The following is an 18,408-nucleotide window of genomic DNA, read 5'->3' as shown; positions in this document are numbered from 1 at the left end:
TTTGCAGAGTTTGCGTGTTCTCCTTGTGCATGCAGGGTTTCCCTCTGCATCCTACAGTCCAAAAACATGACTGTTGGGTTAATTGCTGTCTTTAATTTCTCCTTTACTGTATTTGGTCTCTTGGGTGTGTGTATGCATTGGTGTTTGTCCTGTGTATTTCTGTGTTGCCTTGCGATGGACATGTGACCTATCCAGGGTGTATCCCACCTCTCGTGCAATTACCGCTGAAGATAAGCACCAGCCTTCCTGCAGTCATGCAGGTATAAGCGTTTATAGCCAATGAACAGATTGAAATATACATTTTCTAGAGTTGCTAACAACTGGATATACAACTTTTGCTGTATTTTCTTTCCAAAAGATTAGGTTTATCCAAAGAAATTCCAAAAAGTAATTTATCTCATGTGTACATTTTGGCAGGTATGTGGACAGCAGGGGTCTGGTTTCTATTTCCAGTTAACAAAAGCATTAAATGATTACTTAACTCCTAAATCTACCTGGAATAAATAATATTTAGGCTTGACTGTTTTTACATGGTAGTTAGTTAGATTGCAATATATCCCATTACTAGGCTAGAAAAACCAGAATTTAGTAGAATGAGCTCAAGAGTGTTGCTGGGAAAATTACTTTTTGGGTTTCACCCAACGACCTGTCAGCCCTGTGACTCAGTCTTGGACAAATGAAAGACAATTGTTGATGGATGAATGGATGATTGGATGGATGTTTCTTTCTGGAACGCAGAGACGTGCAGACACAGACAGAAATAGGTTTATCTAAATTAGGTATCTTCTCATTTGTCACAAATTCTAATCAAGAAAGAGTATGGACTTTGAGATTGTGAAGCTTTTAAATATTAATATTTTATAATGTGATGCTTCTTTTGTTCTCCGGTAAATAAGTTCTTTTGCGTCATGCTTACACATGTTTTTGTGCATTTTATTATCAGTATCTCTGCCAAAGTACACATCTTTTTTAGGAGGTAGAGAGAAATCCAATTATGTATGTACTGCTATGACAAACGTAGAAGTAAAATTCTTTCCCAGTTTACAAAATTCAAAGCCCAGCTGAAGAACGGATGTCAGAATACAGTTGCCAAGATTCCACTTTTGAGATATTTGGTTACCAGGGCTTCAAAAGAGCAAAGCATCGCTCCGTGTTACAGTTCACTGCTCAGCCACAGTGACCTGCACATTTTGCACACCTTCCTGGAGCCTTAATGAGCACTTTTCAGTGACATTGTCTTTGATCTCTCTCCCTCTTTGCACTTGGTTTACATCCACGTGGAGCAGGCGGACAACCTTATGTTGCATCAATTGGCAATCAATTCTCCTGCCTCGACAGCCTCGGCTGAAAAAGAAATAAACAAGCACACTTGCCTCTATGCACACTCCAGTATTCTACATATTGGGAAAAGCATATTCTACTCTTGCGCACCAACACTCTCAAACTGATGAAAGATTTATTTGAAATTGTAAATATGACGTGTGGGACTTTGCTTACACTCTGCTTATATGAGTTTTGGGACTCTGAAATCTGTGATGTTCCAAGAACTGCCTAAAATGCTGTGTGAAGCCATCCAGGTAATGAGCCATGACACTATCCACTATGTTTTATTCAAAACTTAAGAACAAGCAGTGTGTTTGGGGACAAAACAAGACCCGGTCAACCACCAATGCAGTGTAAAAATAAGAGGAATCAAATTCCCTGTATTCAGAAACAGCACTACAGACTAGAGATAGCCTTTTCCTATTAGTTGTCCTTCACAAGTCCTCATTGCTGCAAGGCAGGGTCAGAGGAAAAAGGCACCCAATCCCAGGACGTGATGATGAAACCGTGACAAATCAACTCATTCTTTCACTTCAGATTTTGCAAGTCGCTGCGCCACGGGATTTCAGCCTCTCTTTGAGTTTAGAAGCTGGCGAATCTGGAGACTCAATGGTGTTCATTTCTCTAATCCAATCCCTGTATAAAACCTCCCTTTGAACGTCTGCGGAGAAGCTGAAAGGCAGCACACATCCTTCCCTCGGTTCGCCTGCTCTCTGCCTCTCTGATCCACGCTCGGTGTCCGACGCACAGGCGCTCGAATAGAGCAGATCTAATTAAGTTTGCTGATGGTGAAAGTGATGATTATTCTGGAGCATATAGAGAGGAGGGACGACCAGGGCATTGAAGATACCGAGAACAACTCCGGAGTGTGTGCGCGTGCGGGGGTGGGGTTAATGTACTACGGCCATTCTCCCTTATAATCGTCCTCGTGAAGAGTGAAGAAAAAGAGTGCCACCTTTCTTAACGGCGTTATCCAACTAATTTTAGCTATATTTTTTATATGAAATAACATCAGTTTTAACAACTACTACTTCACTTCTTTTGTATGGTTTCTAAAGCAATGCCACTATAAATTATTTCTTAGTAATGACCTACATTTCTCAAGAAAGGCAGCTATAATCCAGAACTTAATTTATAGCAGTAACGTCTTTTTAATTTGCTCTAATCATTTTTACTTGCATTCCAAACAGACAAGATATTTATCCCCATATTTCCTCCCTGCATGTATTCTGTTAATGCAGACTGCAGGTGCCCTCCATCGGTTTTCTAAAACTAAGCACCCAGTTTACCGTTAACTGACCATCCCCGCATCCTGCCTGCCACCCTCTCTTCTGAGCGCCTCCTACTCTCACTTCCTCCAGTTACGTCCCAGCCAACCGGGAGTATTCTCGCTGCTGGAATACATTAAATTGCAGCGGTGTGGGTAGAGCGCGCCCTGAATGCCATTCACACATCCCGCGCGCAGGGGAGCTCGGTCACCGTCAGAATCATCGGCGGATCTCCGTGCGCTCTGCGTGCGCCCCGAGCGCGCTAGAACTGTCTCCAATCAAACACTGCACGAGTTAGAGGACGGCTGCTTACCCCGCTTCAGTGGACTTTGCTCATTTGTTCATTAGGAAGATGCGTTAAAATAATTAGCACACCTGGAAGAGCCGAGTCTCTTAAGTCTCACATCAGCGACTCACTTTGAGAGGACTCACAGAAGCCTCGCTTCTGAGCGTCTTGGGAGGTTTTCAGCTGGAAACATAACGCATTTTTAAGGGAGGAGATCAGGCTTCAGCTGTTTAGTTCAACTTGCGCAGTCTTTTTTTCTTCTTTTTTTCGTTTTTTGCGCGCAACCTTTCTCCAATGCCCCCCGGTGTATGCGCACCAAACTTCACGATCCTATGAGGGGATTTTGCGGAGATTGATTCCGAGCAGTCACGGACCAAAAAGACTTACAGAATAAGGTAAGGACACAACAGCTGAAGTACGAAAAGTGATTGCAGACGAGAATATGTTTAGTCTTAAGCGAAACAATAATTTATCTTAACAGTATGGATTGTATAATCGCATTCAAAAGTGGTTATTCATTTATTTTTGTCACTTATATATTCAAGGCGAAATAAAAAAAAGTAGTGTTTCTCTTTTTTTTTTCTTTCCTCGGTGTGATCTCGCTCTTCCTTTCTGTCTGTCCTCCAACAGGACTCATTAGGAGTGCAAGGAGAATGAAGAGTCACCGGGGCCGGGGCAAACACCATGAGTGGCCCGTGGACCTCCACTAGACTGACGGCCCTCATGTTTCTATGGAAGTGGTTGACATTAAGCCTGCTCCTAAGCTGGTTGTCAGGGGGGGCCAGTGCCGCGGACTCTGCCGGCGCTGGCTTCAGTGGCTCAAATGGACCCCTGGGCTGGCTCCTGTCGGAGAAGGGTCCTTTTCACAACTCGCAGGAGTTTGTTGATTTCACAGAGCGCTACCAGCAGGGATTCACCACCAAGTACAAAATATACAGGTAAGAGTTTGGAGATCTGAACTCTTTAAAAAATATTTTGTGAAACGTTGTCCTGCATCCTAAAAGGAATAAACATTAAAGAAGGTCTGCAGTTACTTTGGCTTCTTTTGTAGCCTTCCCCTGGGGGGCGGGGGGGGTTGTTCAGCAAAGCATAGGCAAGAGATGACACTATGCTTTTCTTTTCACCACAAAAGATGCAGATTTAGTAGGTGGCAAACAGAGGGATGAGGGACTGAGAAGATTACTCAGTGGAGTTTTGCATACAAATGAAAGCTCTGCGTGCCTTCTGCATAGATCTAAGCTTCTCTCCGTGCTGCTGCTCGCCTCCTTTTTAGTAGGTAGCAGAGGCATATGGTTGGAGTCTGATACAAACTCTAAATGGTGCATATCAGTGGAAACTTAAAGTAGAGATACCACAGGAGGGTTAGAACAAAGCAGTGGGATGTTACAGATATCTAACTGAGCCTGTTGATGTGTGACAGTGGGTAGACCAAGTGGCTTTAGAAGTGTGTGTGGTGATTGTGTGCGAAGACCCAGTGGGTTATTGTTTGAAAGCTGTATTCAATGTATTGTGGCATTTTCTGTTTGGACCAGAGCACGATTTAGAATGCAACAAGGCTTATTCACGTGTAAACTCATCAAATGTAAATTATGGTGAGTTGAATATTTCTTTCGTGTAAATGATTCAAAACAATTTCCAAAAAATAATAAAGGATTGTAAATTGTCAGATTGTTCAAGAATTTATATTTTACCATCTCAACCCTTGTCCAAAGTTAAAAGGAAATGTTCAGGACAGCAGAATATAAAACGAGCTGCATAAACTATAAAATGGAAATACTCCAATCAGTGGGCCTGGTATCAGAACAGACATTTTATTTCCTTGATTGACAGATCAGATAGTTGAGATGGAATTTTATTTCCGTATCTACTAACAAAAGAACAACTAAGAACATTGACATTTTTGGTGTATAAACACATAAATTAAAAGCATAATCCTTTGTAAATAAAAGTTTCAGAAAACCAGGTCACAGTTAGGGAGGAGGATGGTATCTCCCCTGTTCTGTTGTAATTAAAAGCATTTGCTTGTAAATAGGGGGAAAAAAACACTACATTTTTGTCTCTTCTATGTGTTTTAGTTCTTAGGAGAAATTGAAATCTGAACGTCTTATTTCAAAGAAAACCTGAAAACTGGTTTTGACCAGTAAAAAGCCTGAACTGTGTGTCTCTGCTGTGAATTTACTTTTGAGCGTTCAAATATAATAAGACAGTTAACACACTTGATGTGTTTGTCCCCATAGCCTTTTTTCTTCTTAGGAGAGAAAGACATCTGAGGCGTTTAAACATCATCCCTGAAACCCAGACTGATTAAATCCTTTTAGGCTGGTGGTTCAGCAAACATCTGTGTCAGTCAGTGTGACCTACACACAGTGCATACTGTATCTGAAAGGGCAGAATCGTGTTTGTTATTGTGCGTCCTGTTGCTCTGAGGGATGCGCGTTTGTATATAAAAACATTTAGTTAAAAAATAAAAAATCACTACGTAAAGGTTGAGAAATTCCTCTGATCTGCTGAACTCCCCCTCCCTGGAAAAAGCTTGTCATTTCGAATTAGCCCAAACCAAATGATGGTTTTCTTATTATACTAAAGTTCTAGTGTGCTGTTTACCCACCGACAATTTTCATCAGCGGATGCTGTGCAAGTTGATTGAGCATGACTGGCTCGGCATACTTGAGTGTCTGGACTCGTGGCTGTATGTGCAAGGTAAGTGTTTTGATGATCCGTGATGAGGGTGTCGCCACTGTTCAGGAGGAGGACTGTTGCCAGCTGAACAGAGACTTGACTGACACTGGCATTTAGCAGCTGACAGGGGCAACAATGCCAGGCAAAGAAAGAGAATGTAGCTCTGTTTGCTTCTCTACATCCATCATTTCCTCCCCTCTTCCATCTCCGCTGGGGTCCCCTTTTTGTTTTGTAGAACGGCTTCATACCTTGTTGCCCCCCCTCCTTACTTTTGCATTTTGCACCTCAGCCAGGACATGAAAAGCTGACAGATATTAGCATACATTAGTTAAATGGATGCACAAGATTAACTGATTTACATAACAGAAAACCAGATGTATTTTCTCATGACTTGTATTTGAAAAGCCAAGATGAAAGCTTTCCTAAGGACAAAAATAAGTGGAAATGTAAGCCTCATAAGTCTACAGTTGTCTTGTCCCTTAGGTTTTCTCTGGCCTTTGGAGTTTTCTGTTAAAAAAATTAAAGAAAACTCTTTCTAATTACAGCAAACTGCATTTGAAGTTAAAGTGAAAAGGTTAAATATTATATTGTTGAAGTAAAAAGATAGTGTTCCCACGTTGTCATTTGCTTCCCACTGCTTTAAAAAGGCAAACCTTTTACAGCTTTAAATATCTTGCACTTTTAACACCAGGCTCCATCAGAAGGCATTCAACGACATTGACAAATTAAATGGGAGCAATCAGTTTTTTTTTTTTTGGTATTGTATGAGGGGGAATAATAGACTTACAGTTTCAGAAAGAAAATTTGAGCCATCAAAGTATTTTAATGTTTTTCTTTTTCTTGGGCTTTCATAGTGAAGCAGTTGCTAACACTGCTGTCTTGCAGCAAGAAGGCCCAGAGCTCTGAATCCCTACTGGGAGCAGTGTAAAGTGTGGGTTTTCTCTTCCCACAGTCCAAAAACTTGCATGTTAGGCTAATTAGTTATGCTAAATTACCCTGGGTTGTGCCTGTGCGTGTGTGTGTGTGTGTGTGTGTGCGTGTGTAGGTGTGTGTGTGTGTGTGTGTTTGGTTGTGTGTGCTGGGTGCCTCTATGTTGTGTTGAGATGGACTGGCGACTTGTCTTGAGTGTACCCTGCCCCTCGCCCACTGGCACCAAGCAGTGTAAAGTGTGCAAGCACTTAACTGGGTGCAAATGGGAGGTACATGTTTGTTTTTTTCAGCAGTGTTGCACTTGTTGTATATATGATAAGCGTAGTTAATGCATTTTATACCATCACCACTATACATTTGAAATTCTGAAAATAAACCTGATTTCGCATTCAGCCTTTGAGAAGAGCAATCTTTACCATTTCTACACATTTTACCTGTAAGAAGAGAAACCAGATTACACATGTAGAGTGAGAAGTAGACCCTAATTAACCCAGATCGACAGCAAGTTAATTTAAGAAAATATATTAGTAACTAATCTATTTTCCGCTTTATTTGTATGTCTTACTCACTTTTTCTATCTTTTCTCCCCCTTTGGGAAATGATTTCAAACCAATTCCTTTCCCCTGCTCATAAATATTCTCCAGAGCTCAGTTGGCCTTTCCCGTCAGGGGGCAGGTGAGAGGTAGTTGAGGATTAAGGAGAGATCCAGAGGAGTTAGAGTACAAATGGGGGGGGGAGTTTTATCCCCACCTGCTGGTCAGTCCCTTCACCGGAATAACCCAGGGAATTATCTCTTTCTGCTAGTTTTTTATTTTATTTTATTTTTTTTTTGTTTTAACAAGTTCTGAATCTTCTTGGAGTCGTAATCAGAAGAGGAATGGCTACATCGTTTTACACTGGCAAACCGTCATTTGCTGCAAGGTATTAAGGGGAGATTTAATAGCTTAGAAATGTACAGCTCTCGGTTGCAGCGTAGCAATGTAAAGCACCTGAAAAGATGTGATTCTATAGCAAATCCTCTGAGTGAAAGAAGTTTTATAAAAAACTATTATTCTTTTTAAGCTCTTAAGTGCAGTAATAGCACACATAGATGGATTCATTGAGTTCAAAAGCAGTGAAAAACAAGCACAGACGCACTTAACGGTATTGCTTCCGCTGTGACTGCAGTAAAATCCACCTGTATGTCAGACATAATGGGGTTTTTAAAAAAAGCTATTCATTCATTCTTTTTTTCTGAACTGTGGGTTACAAACCTCCTAACTGCTTTGTTGCTTTTATTTCCCATTGAATGTAGCCAACCGCTTCCTTGTGTCCTTGTCAAGCAGATGTACTTGGCTACATTGGGAAACACACAGCTGAAGCAGTTAATACAAATTTAGATTGTCCGTATAATTCGTACCGAGAGCATGGGGCTGAATTAGAGATGTTTTCTCGAACCCGGTGCCAACAAAACAGAGAACTGGATGTGAAATGAAGAAAAGCATATTTCATTTAATGATTTAGGAGCTGGTGATGTTGTGAAACCATCTCCGCTTGCGAGAAGTTCTTACCCCATAATTTCTTGGGTGCAGTGGAGCCATATGAGGACAAAGTAGCATATTAGTCAAAATGTCAGCACCTCCCTTCTTCTTCTTCATGGGCCATAATTTTTAAATCACGCCTCATCTCTTTTGTTTTCTCCTCTCTTTTCCCTTGTCAGCCCACTGGCGATTACATTGACTTCATTTGATGTAAGGAGATGTCTCTTGTAATTATGGTCTGATTAGTGTTTCAATTATACAGGCATGTTTGTGGAGAGGTTGGGCTGCTGAGGCATGATTTCACAACACCTGTCATTTTGTGTTGCCTGTTGTACTTTATCTACCTCCTGTTTATTGCTTTCCCATGGAATTGTGAATGCTTTAGATGAGAAAGCACATTTAAAACAGATTATGAAATGGGATGGAATAAATGGGCATAGAGCTGCAATGAAAAAGCAATGAAGAGAACGGAGAGGGAAGAAGAATACTAGAGAAAAGCGATTAAGGAATGCAATACCGTAATGCACAGCAATGCTGCTCGATAAACCATTTAGAGTATAGATCTGCACAAATTCATATTTCATATTTAAGACTGAAGAATAAAATCTTACTTTTAAATTATGTGTAATTAACATAAATATGTAATGGATCACAATGAGACTTGGTGCATTTACATGTTTAATTTCGTTGTGATCTATGAGACATGCTGCGAGTTTCTATGCATTCCTAAATTAACTTTGTGAATGCTTGGGAGTCAATGCATCACAAGACATTTTGCTGTTGGGGCGGCGGTACATCAGAGATTTGTTTTGACTGCTACCACGGAGACTAGCAGTAATAAAGAAAAATACTACAACAGCCAAGATAAAAAGTTTTGTTCTGCCACCCCTGGCAGTTTACATTAAATTCAAATGCATCCAAAGCCATATAAATATGTGGCTCTCTAAAACACAAACTAAGGTTATCTTGTGTGGATAATGAATATTTATTCATAGAATTTAATGGTAATCAAATAAATGTGATTTTTATCAGTTAATTATTATGACTTATGACAGTCAAAGGCATTTTGCTATTTTTTTACACTAATGCTGGACTTTTCTCACATTTTGTCATGTTACAGCCACAAATTTCAACATATTTTATTGATATTTAATGTTTGTAAGACAAAGTAGTACATAATTGTGATTTGGAAAGAGAACATCTCACGGTTATATTTTTATCAATAATAAAAAAAAGAACCCTTCAGATTCTTTTTTTTTTTTTTTTTTTACTGATAAGAATCTGAATGGTGTGGCATGCATTTGTTTTCAGCCTGTCTGAATCAGTGTTTATTTGGAACCACTTTTCACTGCAAATACGACTGCCACAGTGTTTTTGGGCATGCTTTTCCCAGCTAGAAGAGCATCTACAGATAGAAGAGTTTGCCCAATATTTTTTTTTTTTTTTGTAAAATAGCTGTAGCTAAATCTGATCAGATGGGAGCCTTCTCCAAACAATCTTTTTTATTTTCTCAGCTGGATTTATGTTTGGACTTTGACACTTACAGCACAGTCTGGGCTTTCTCTCCTTGACTTGGATTGTCTCTAGTAGGTTTTCTTCCAGGCCAATCAGCGAACAGAATGGAAGGTTGTGAACAATGATGTTGATTTCTAAGCTGTTTTAGAATTAGAGTCTACTTGCAGTTTTTGCATTGAGCAATGAATATGGAGGAAATGAATGAAGCTATTCAGTCCTTGTTGGCCACACTTCAAAACATTGAATTACCATTAACTACTGCCTTGTTCGGCTCAGTTCATCTCTCTTCCCAGTGGAAGATGGCTGTTTACAGTGCAGGCAATTCCCAGTAAGCACAGGCAAACATTTGTGACTGGATAAAATTGAAAACCTCAGCACAATCCACTCCTCCAGGAGGCAGTTATTTCTCAACAGCCAAGTGGCCAGACACTCTGTATGAAGAAAATAGCATGAAGAAAGGGTTGGTTTTCACCAGGTTAGTGTAACTCAGTTTTTCTTCTAAATAATTAAACTGTAACTCTGATTGATTATTTGGAGTCAATATCCTGGAGGCAGGAGAGATTCCTCATATCTCTCTGGTCTCTTTCAGCCATTAACAGACTTTCATAATTGTCCAGCTTCTCTGTACTTACTAATAAAAGGCATTCCCCTAGCATGGCACTGCCACTACCATTCCTCTAAGTCCATATAGGGTGTTCTGAGTGATGTCCATTGTCAGTGTTTCGTCACAGGTAGGGTTTTGCATTTAGGAGAGAAATATTTCTTGACTGACTAGACCACCTTTCATATGTCTTTTTACTTTCTTCCTTGTACATGGCTTGTGATGGACTAGGAACTCACATAAATTATGTTCCGGCCAAATTTCCACAAAGGACAGATTTGTGTACTGTGAGTTCTCAAATCTTTTTCATGAGATGTTAAACTTTACATCTCTCCCAGAGATAGCGCGAGCCTCTTCACAGTCAGAGTTACACTTGAACCATACTCTTAATTTTGGATGATGCATTTGAGCTGCAACATGAGTGGTTTAAAACTTGTTTTTAAACCGGAGTATTTATTTCAGCATTTACTTCAGTATTTCTGTAACTCTTCTCATTAACCTTTTGGAACTTTTTCTTCCTCCACGGTTAAAAGTCAAGAAACTTTCTACGGTCTTATTGAATTGTTTAACATTTGATAAAAAAAAAAACATTATTTGTTTTAATAATGCTGCAAAACTTTAACTTGCTTCACTGTTTCACAATAATGTAGGTATAGTTTAATTTGGAACAGCAAACTGTGTCAAAATGCGTTTGAGCCTTTTAAATGTCCTCCAGATTCAATGGAGAGGCTCTCTAGTGTTACTATAACTAAAGCGAAGGAAACGTTTGTTGTGCTTTCAGTCTGTTGCAACAGATTTGGTGGAGTTCCAGGTGACAAGAGGTTCAATAAAACACTTTGAACTGGTTGATTGTTATGAGGCAATTATTTATTACCTAAGCCTAAAATTGGCAGCAGTAAAAATGTCACAGTCTGTAGATAGATCAGCTTCCTGCCATAGACTGAAAATACGTATTTTAAGGTAATTACAGATTCCGCACTGACAGTAAGGAGTGTGCATGTCTGATCGTCTTGTCTGGTAGATTGTGACCCATGTATGATTAACTTCACCTCTGTACTTTTTCAGTAAAATTTAAGTGGATTAGAAAAAGGAACATGTAAGCAAGTGAGCAGATGCTAATTGATCTGTCACTTCAGCCCTTCTGTTATGGATTTCAACTTTCACAGTATTTTTGAAATTCTTCCAAGTGACTCATTAATAGTTGTTCAGTTTGACCTTCATTGTTTAACTATTTTGTTGACTGAATTACAAGCTTCTTTTTATCTCACAAGAGAGAATAGCCCAAGACTTATGAGGGATTAAACTAACCAAATCTGATGGAAAGGAATTAATTTGAATACGTCTTTCTTTGGATGTATGTAAAGGTGTTGAGAGTATAGTGAAATATTTCTTGTCAGAAGACTGGAAAAGCTATGAAAAACCTTGCAAATGTGAGTTTTTAATCTGTTATTTATGCTTCTTTAAATTCAGAACACAGCTTTACACCACTTATTTTTCACACTTCAGACATGGGTTTGCAGAATGAATGATTGACCTTCAGTACAACAATCTTGCATGCTGTTTCCAAAGACAGAATAGATGTTATTTTATATTTCTTCACATATACACTGTTCCAAGAGCAGCTGGCTTACCGAGAGAAGAGATCCAGTGGACAGTGGCTTTCCATAGTTTCATGTTTGGAGGTTTAGGACAAAGCCAGAGAAGATTGTTCCTCTGGATCGCCAGCAGCAATGGCAGTGACAGGGAATTCATTCTGTGCAGGGCTTATGGTTTCTGACAAGTGGGTGATGAGGGAGTTATCAGGGCCAGAGGTTCATGAAAGTAGTCCTTATGAAAGAGAGATTCGTAGTAAATTAATTTATAAATAGAGACTGCAGGATACCATGAAGAGACACCTTTGTTACCTACTTCATTCAATTCTATTATTTTTATTTTTTTTTACTTCTTCCCATTCACTATCCTTTTCTTATTTACATTCTGTTGGAATTAGAGGGGGTAATTGAGGTTCATGCTCTTCACATTTAGAACTCACCTCGGCCCAGCAGTGCTGCCAGATTGAAAAAAAAAAAGAATCTGATAACAGCTGTGCTACAGGAAAACAAGCGAACACATAAACACATGGTAAACACTTAAACAAAAAATAATCTAAGACAAAAAAAGAAAACTCTTAAGTTGGTAAAGATGATGAGTGAAGTTTTACCAAACACGGGAAACAATTGCAATGCGATGACCAGCAGATTGGAATTTATTCAACCAATGCAAGTACATTCTGATTCATGTATGAAGATCTAGCACTGATGATTTGAAATTACACAGTAATGTGGGGAAGAATGCCAAATAAAGTTCTTTAACTTCTCATGATCTCTCTTTAACTTGTGTTTAAATTTTGGAATAAACCAAAACAAAACATCACCATCCGTCCGAGTACAAATATTATGAGCAGGATTAGCGTTTTTTTTTTTTTTTTTTTTTTTTTTTTGTTGTTTATTTGTTTAGGTCATTTCAGTTTTAGAGTTAGGATTTTAAGTATCAGAAACCTTCTTTACTTTATTTCGATCTTTAAAGTAAGGACGAATTCAGCAGACAACCTGAATATGTTGAACCTGCTTCATAGCTTATGGCCCCTGCTGAGACCGCCAGTCTCTTTTCAACATATTTTGACAAATTGCAGAAAAGAAGAGGTTTTAATATTTTGCGTGAAACAATTTTGTCAAATTGTTTCTGTTTTCTAAACTTAATCTATCCATCCATTCATTGTGTTTGCATTTATTTCAGTTTCTTCCCAATCAAAATGACAGCAGTATGTCTTGTGTTTTTTTTCTTTTTTCTTTTCTATTTTTATCATTCTTGGCTATTCTATTAACATAATGCATGAAAAATAAATCCATTGTGCGCTGTAAAATGGGATAGATGTAATATACACATTTAACCAAGGTTTATCATGATTTTTTTTTACTTTAATTGTCAAGATGTTAAATGTGCCTTTCGAGAAGTAATTGGCTGAATAAGAAACATTTATCCAGTTCTCAAGTCGTTATTTACTTAGATTCAGTGTTCACAGCAAGTGCAGTTGGAAAGAACCACAGAATCTCTGACTATAGCACATTATTGTCTTTGCTCTCTCTCTGTTATAATTGTATTTCATTTGAGACCTTATACAGGAAAGGTCGTAAATAACAGTTTTACTGCACCTGCTTAGCTACAAAAACAAAAAAGGAATGCAAAAATAAAATAACCTTTACATTTCATAAAGTGCTTGGAATAAGAGTACATTTTATTTCAACCACTAATTGTTGCTACGCAGATATAAGCATAGTGTTGCATTACTCCAAGTATCAATTTAAAGCAGAATGACTTGTTTGTTGACTTGTCAATTTGCCTCTCTCGTGAATTACTCCTACAGAATTTGGCAGTAAAAGCGTTTTAAACATCTATTATTCAAGAACACAGAAGCGTCTTACAGAATTTTTTTTTTTTCTTGTCGTGTGCTTAAAATAAACTGGTCAGAGCTTGAGGGTGTAATTATAATTTTTGAAGACTTAACATGTCTTGCCTGTTATTGACAGAAACAAACATGAAGTCTTGAAAAGAGGGATTTACTGTTACTGTTGACTCATGTGCGCATTGCTCTCTTTGTGTTTGCACGTGTGTGTGTGTGAAGTTAACTGTGTGTATTGATAGTGCACATCTCCCATTAGGAAAACAATTACATTCCAGGCATCCTATGTTTTGTGCACAGTGATCAATCTCTTGTCAACAGTATCATGATCAATTCCAGAACAAAAGAGCTTAGCAGCTTTCCTCTCAGTAAACAGAGAGAATCTTGCAGCTTTGAACCACCACTTGTTCTAGGGCAGCGATGATATTTGCGTTACCAACAAATCAGTACCATATTTTAAAATAAAACTCCTACTTATGTTACATTAAACTTTTTTTCCCCCACTTTGTAGAGTTACAGAATGTCACAACAATGACCTTTGCTTGAACTTCCTCAACAATCTTGTCAGAAGCTCAAATAAAAAGAAAATCCTATGTGGAAATCCATCTGTGTGCTTTTGTACAGCCTTATAAAAAAGCTTGGTAAAGCTGAACTGGAAAACATACCAGGTAACACTTTATTTGACGGGGTGTGTATAAGACTGACATGACACTGTCATAAACATGACATTACCAAATATGAAATATTAAAAAATTGTTTCAACTGGTAAAATGATGTTATGTTTGAGGGGGGGGGGGGAAACAAGTGAACAGACATTTTTATTATTTTGACGAGGATTTATTCTCACTGCATTCGTTGAAGATCTTCGCTAGAAAGAAAATACACGTGAATGCACACAGGATTAACAAGATAAAACTGTTAAAACTCGAGGGAATGGAGGAAGTAGCAGCAGTTCCACATTAGGTGTAGAGTATGAGTAACCAGTTTGAAGTGTATGAATATAAACGTCTCAATGGGCAGCTGTAGCATGAAATTTAGATGCAAAAATGTAAATTGATTTCTGTGAAATGTCTCCACATATTTTGCGTCTGTAAATCCACACTCTTCAATACGTGTAAGTATTTTTAGCTCAGTTGCGCTACAGCGATGCACTCAGAGAAATGCATTTTTCACTTCAGCCTCACAGGGCTAGTGTTATGCTGTTGTCAATGATTTGCTCCAAAGAGAAAGAAAAGTAAATAGCCAGACAAAAAGTGACATGTCAATAGCATATTAGGGTAGACTTTGGTGTTCCTGAGCGATAAATTATCCTATTATGTCATATGACAAAAAGGGACAATTCTTCTTACACTGTTTTACTTAGAAACAAAACTCACAGTTTTTACTGCTACCCGAAACCTGACCTTGAATTTTCCATTTTCTGCAGTGAGCTTGCAACTACGATTTAAATGTGTGTTTTCTTTTATTGCTGTCAGGGTGCACACATTACGGTCATTGCGGTCACAAAAATCCTAGCTGCACATGAAAGTCTGCATAAACTCCTGACAGACCCTATTGTGCAGGGACAGATGGTGAAATTTACATTACACAAGCTTTGTGACAGGACGCCTAGTCGAGCAGACAGAGATATATCATTGAGTTAGAATCATAAGTGAACATCCTCTGGAATTTATAATTCAGTCTAACCTAAAAAGATGCTTTTTTTTCCCCGTCTGAAAAAACAAGATATTGGGAAATAAAAATTAAAAGTGGAAGGGATTTAGGGTAAAGCACTGATAGAGAAAATCTTTCATCTAAAATAACCATATGAAAACATTTGCATTTTACCTTGAATCTGTGCTCTGTGTCCGTTCAGTGTGGCAGGCACTCCAACTGCGGATTTAGTTCACTTTACAACTTGCGGCAAATATGAAGCAGTGTCAGATATTTTTTGTTAAAACTCTGCAGTTCAGCTGCTGCTGTGATAGAAGTCTGAGTGTCATACAAATTGAGTTTTACCACAGCTGCCTCCTTTCCTTCGTTCCGTCCTCCTCTCAATTGTCACTGTCAAGATTTGATCATATCATGCTTTCACAGTGTGTTGTGTTCAAATCCCTGTATGATTTTTAAAATCACACTGCGAATGCTGTTCATGAATGAAGGTTATGCGGATCGGGAGATGAATAGACGGATTGAGGTCTCGACTACAGAAATGCAGGTCCTGCTCCATTTTTTTAAGGCAAAAAAGAGCTGATCCAAAAACTAAGCTCTTGATTTGCCAGATTATTTACATTCCATCATTCACCTGTAGTTATGTAATGTAGATCAGCCAACCCTAAGTCTGATCTTTTGAAGAATTTGTTAACCATTTCAGCAATTATGCTATTGAGAGCTGTGGCTCACCGGGCACAGTGGTAAGCTACATTGTGGTTGTCCTTCAACACAAATGCCAGCAATTTGATCCACAAGTTAAAGAGCCTCTGGGAAAAGCGCTGAACCCAACATTGTCGCTGACATTCTAATCAGTGCATAATTGCAGGTTGAAAGTTTTGACTTTATAGAGTTTAATGCATATTGTTACAGAAGTGGGGAGTGGGAAGTGTGTGTGTGTGTGACCTTGTTTTTGATACAGTGCAAGGGCCATTTTCCTAATGCATATTATGTTGTAAGAACTGACTGCTGCTAATGGGCCCCATAAGGAGCACAAGAAGAAGTGCTGTTTGGACTCCTTTACTCCAACTCCTTTAGAAAACTTATGTGTTTGTTTAGATATTTTTTCCCCCCAGATAAATAAAAATTTCATTGAAAAAGTTTTTGTTTTGCTTTGTTTATTTCCACCCATGCTTAATGTTAAAATTTGTTTGATTAATTGAAAACAACAAAGCCCCAACGGAAGAAATTTCTGAGGGGACAAATACATTTTCACAGCGATTATGCAAACATTTTAATATCCAAGTATTTTTGACTGACTTTACATGATTGCTGGATTAAAGTCAGTGATTGCTGGATTTGAGTGATATTGCATAACATTCTGTAAAATAAATGTCGATATTGAACATGACATTTATGCATATGCACATTTATATATTTTGGTAGCCTATTACAATAGCAACATGGGGTTAGCGGACGCTAGCCCCGTTGCTAAACTTAGCTAATGTCTGCCTTGAAAACCATTGTTGGAATTTCTGCTCTGGCCTTTCATTATGGAGCTTGCATGTCTTTTTTTTTCTCTATGCATGCAAAGGTTTACTCTGGGCAATCAAATTTACCTACACAGTCCACAAACATGTCTACTAGGTTAATTGGAGAATCTAAATTGCTCTGTGTGCATGTGTGTGTGTGCGTGTGTGTCTCAATGATTGTTTGTCTCTTCATTGAGCCTGCAGCTGGTTAGCTTTTCAGGGTGCATGCCGCCTCTTGTCCATTGGCAACTGGAGATAATCACCAACCCCCTAATGTCCATCTACCTGCCTAATAAAATCAGGAATTGAATGACTTTATGGATATATTTATGTTAAGAAATGAAATCTAAAAGAATTAGAAATGCAATAAAAATAAAATAGTATGTTCAATTGGCAGCAACTCTAATAAGCATATGCAATATGTTCGTACTCTACTACTGTGACATTATTACTATTATTATTATTATTATTATTATTATTATTATTATTATTATTATTACTATTATGTTGATGATGTAGTTTTTCATAATGGTATTGATGTGCAAATAGTATTCAATAAAATTCATGCAGTTATGATGTAAGGGTTTTGAATTGCTAAAAGAAATTCTCCAATAGCCATATTTAAAGTTAACAGGAATGGTTTAGAGTGTGCTTCTTAAAAAAAAAAATCAGATTTAAGGTGTTAGACATGGATTCTTTAAAAATATAAAAGGCTTGAAAACTTAAAAAAATGAGTGAGAGCGATTCAGTTGCCTTGTCGACAGAACCTCTCAGTAGGTTTTATAGGATTATTACAAATTAATGATCTGATGTTTGTTTGAAGTTGTTTTGATAAACTCCTGGTGGCAATTCTGTAAAGCATTCCCAACCAATGACTCTTCCCTGGATCATTACACACTTTGTTTTCCTCAGTGATGATCTTGCATCCTTTCCCACTGCAGTTTGTCTCTGTGGTGGGCTGATGACTAAAAGATTCAGACAGAGATTCCATCTTCTTTTCCACCCTCTCAACTATTTTCTCATTTCTCTCCTAAACTCTGTTTAGTTGAGAGAGAACCATCAGCAGTATTAGTTTAAAAGCTTGACAGATGCTATACTGAAGGCACCTTTTAAGAAATGCTTCCTAGATGGCTTGATTGTTAAGATTTCCTCTTAATCTGAGTAAGAAAAGCTCTTTGCGTTTTTATTTTTTCTAAATATGCTGGTTTCAAATATGCATATTGGTTGAATGAAAGGTAGTTGCTGTTAAACAATAAAAATGTCAAAAGAAGGTTAATGCTGGAAATAGATCATTTATAAGTAGGTGAGAACTGCTGCTTTAAATGTCCTCCAAATCCCACTTTATTTTTCTATTAAATGAACCATCATTGACTTGTCTTTGTATGCCCTAATCTCTTTGAAGAGCTCCTTGAAATACTTTTTCGTCCACTTCAGTCAGCTGTTTTCCAAAGTGGATTATTGTGGTATGTACTATTTTGAGCTATTACTGCTGAACAACAAAGTACATACATTCATTTAGAGTATTTATTTTATTTAAAGAATATTATGCATAGTATCCAGTTTTTTTTAGGATTATTTCATTGATTTTCTGGAATAGTTTATGAGACATGGATCGTGACTGAAAGAATGAGATCCTCAATAGAAGCAGCAGAAATGCATTTTCTCCTTTGGGTGGAAGGGCTCATG

General features: G+C 38.1%; 1 protein-coding gene across 1 annotated transcript in view; it reads left to right on the top strand.

The window, feature by feature from the left end:
* Positions 1 to 3,561: 3,561 nt before the first annotated feature.
* The window catches only part of LOC106909001 (BMP/retinoic acid-inducible neural-specific protein 3-like), a 49,975-nt gene continuing 35,128 nt past the window's right edge, over positions 3,562 to 18,408 (top strand). The window contains exon 1 of the mRNA XM_088005266.1: positions 3,562 to 3,815. Within this exon, the coding sequence (XP_087861392.1) occupies positions 3,562 to 3,815 (254 nt within the window). The remainder of the gene's footprint in view (positions 3,816 to 18,408) is intronic.

Source organism: Poecilia mexicana, unplaced genomic scaffold (genome assembly GCF_051168715.1).
Source record: "Poecilia mexicana isolate PSO_F unplaced genomic scaffold, ASM5116871v1 scaffold_4, whole genome shotgun sequence".
Taxonomy (NCBI): Eukaryota; Metazoa; Chordata; class Actinopteri; order Cyprinodontiformes; family Poeciliidae; genus Poecilia; species Poecilia mexicana.
This window is presented reverse-complemented; position numbering and strand designations above follow the sequence as displayed.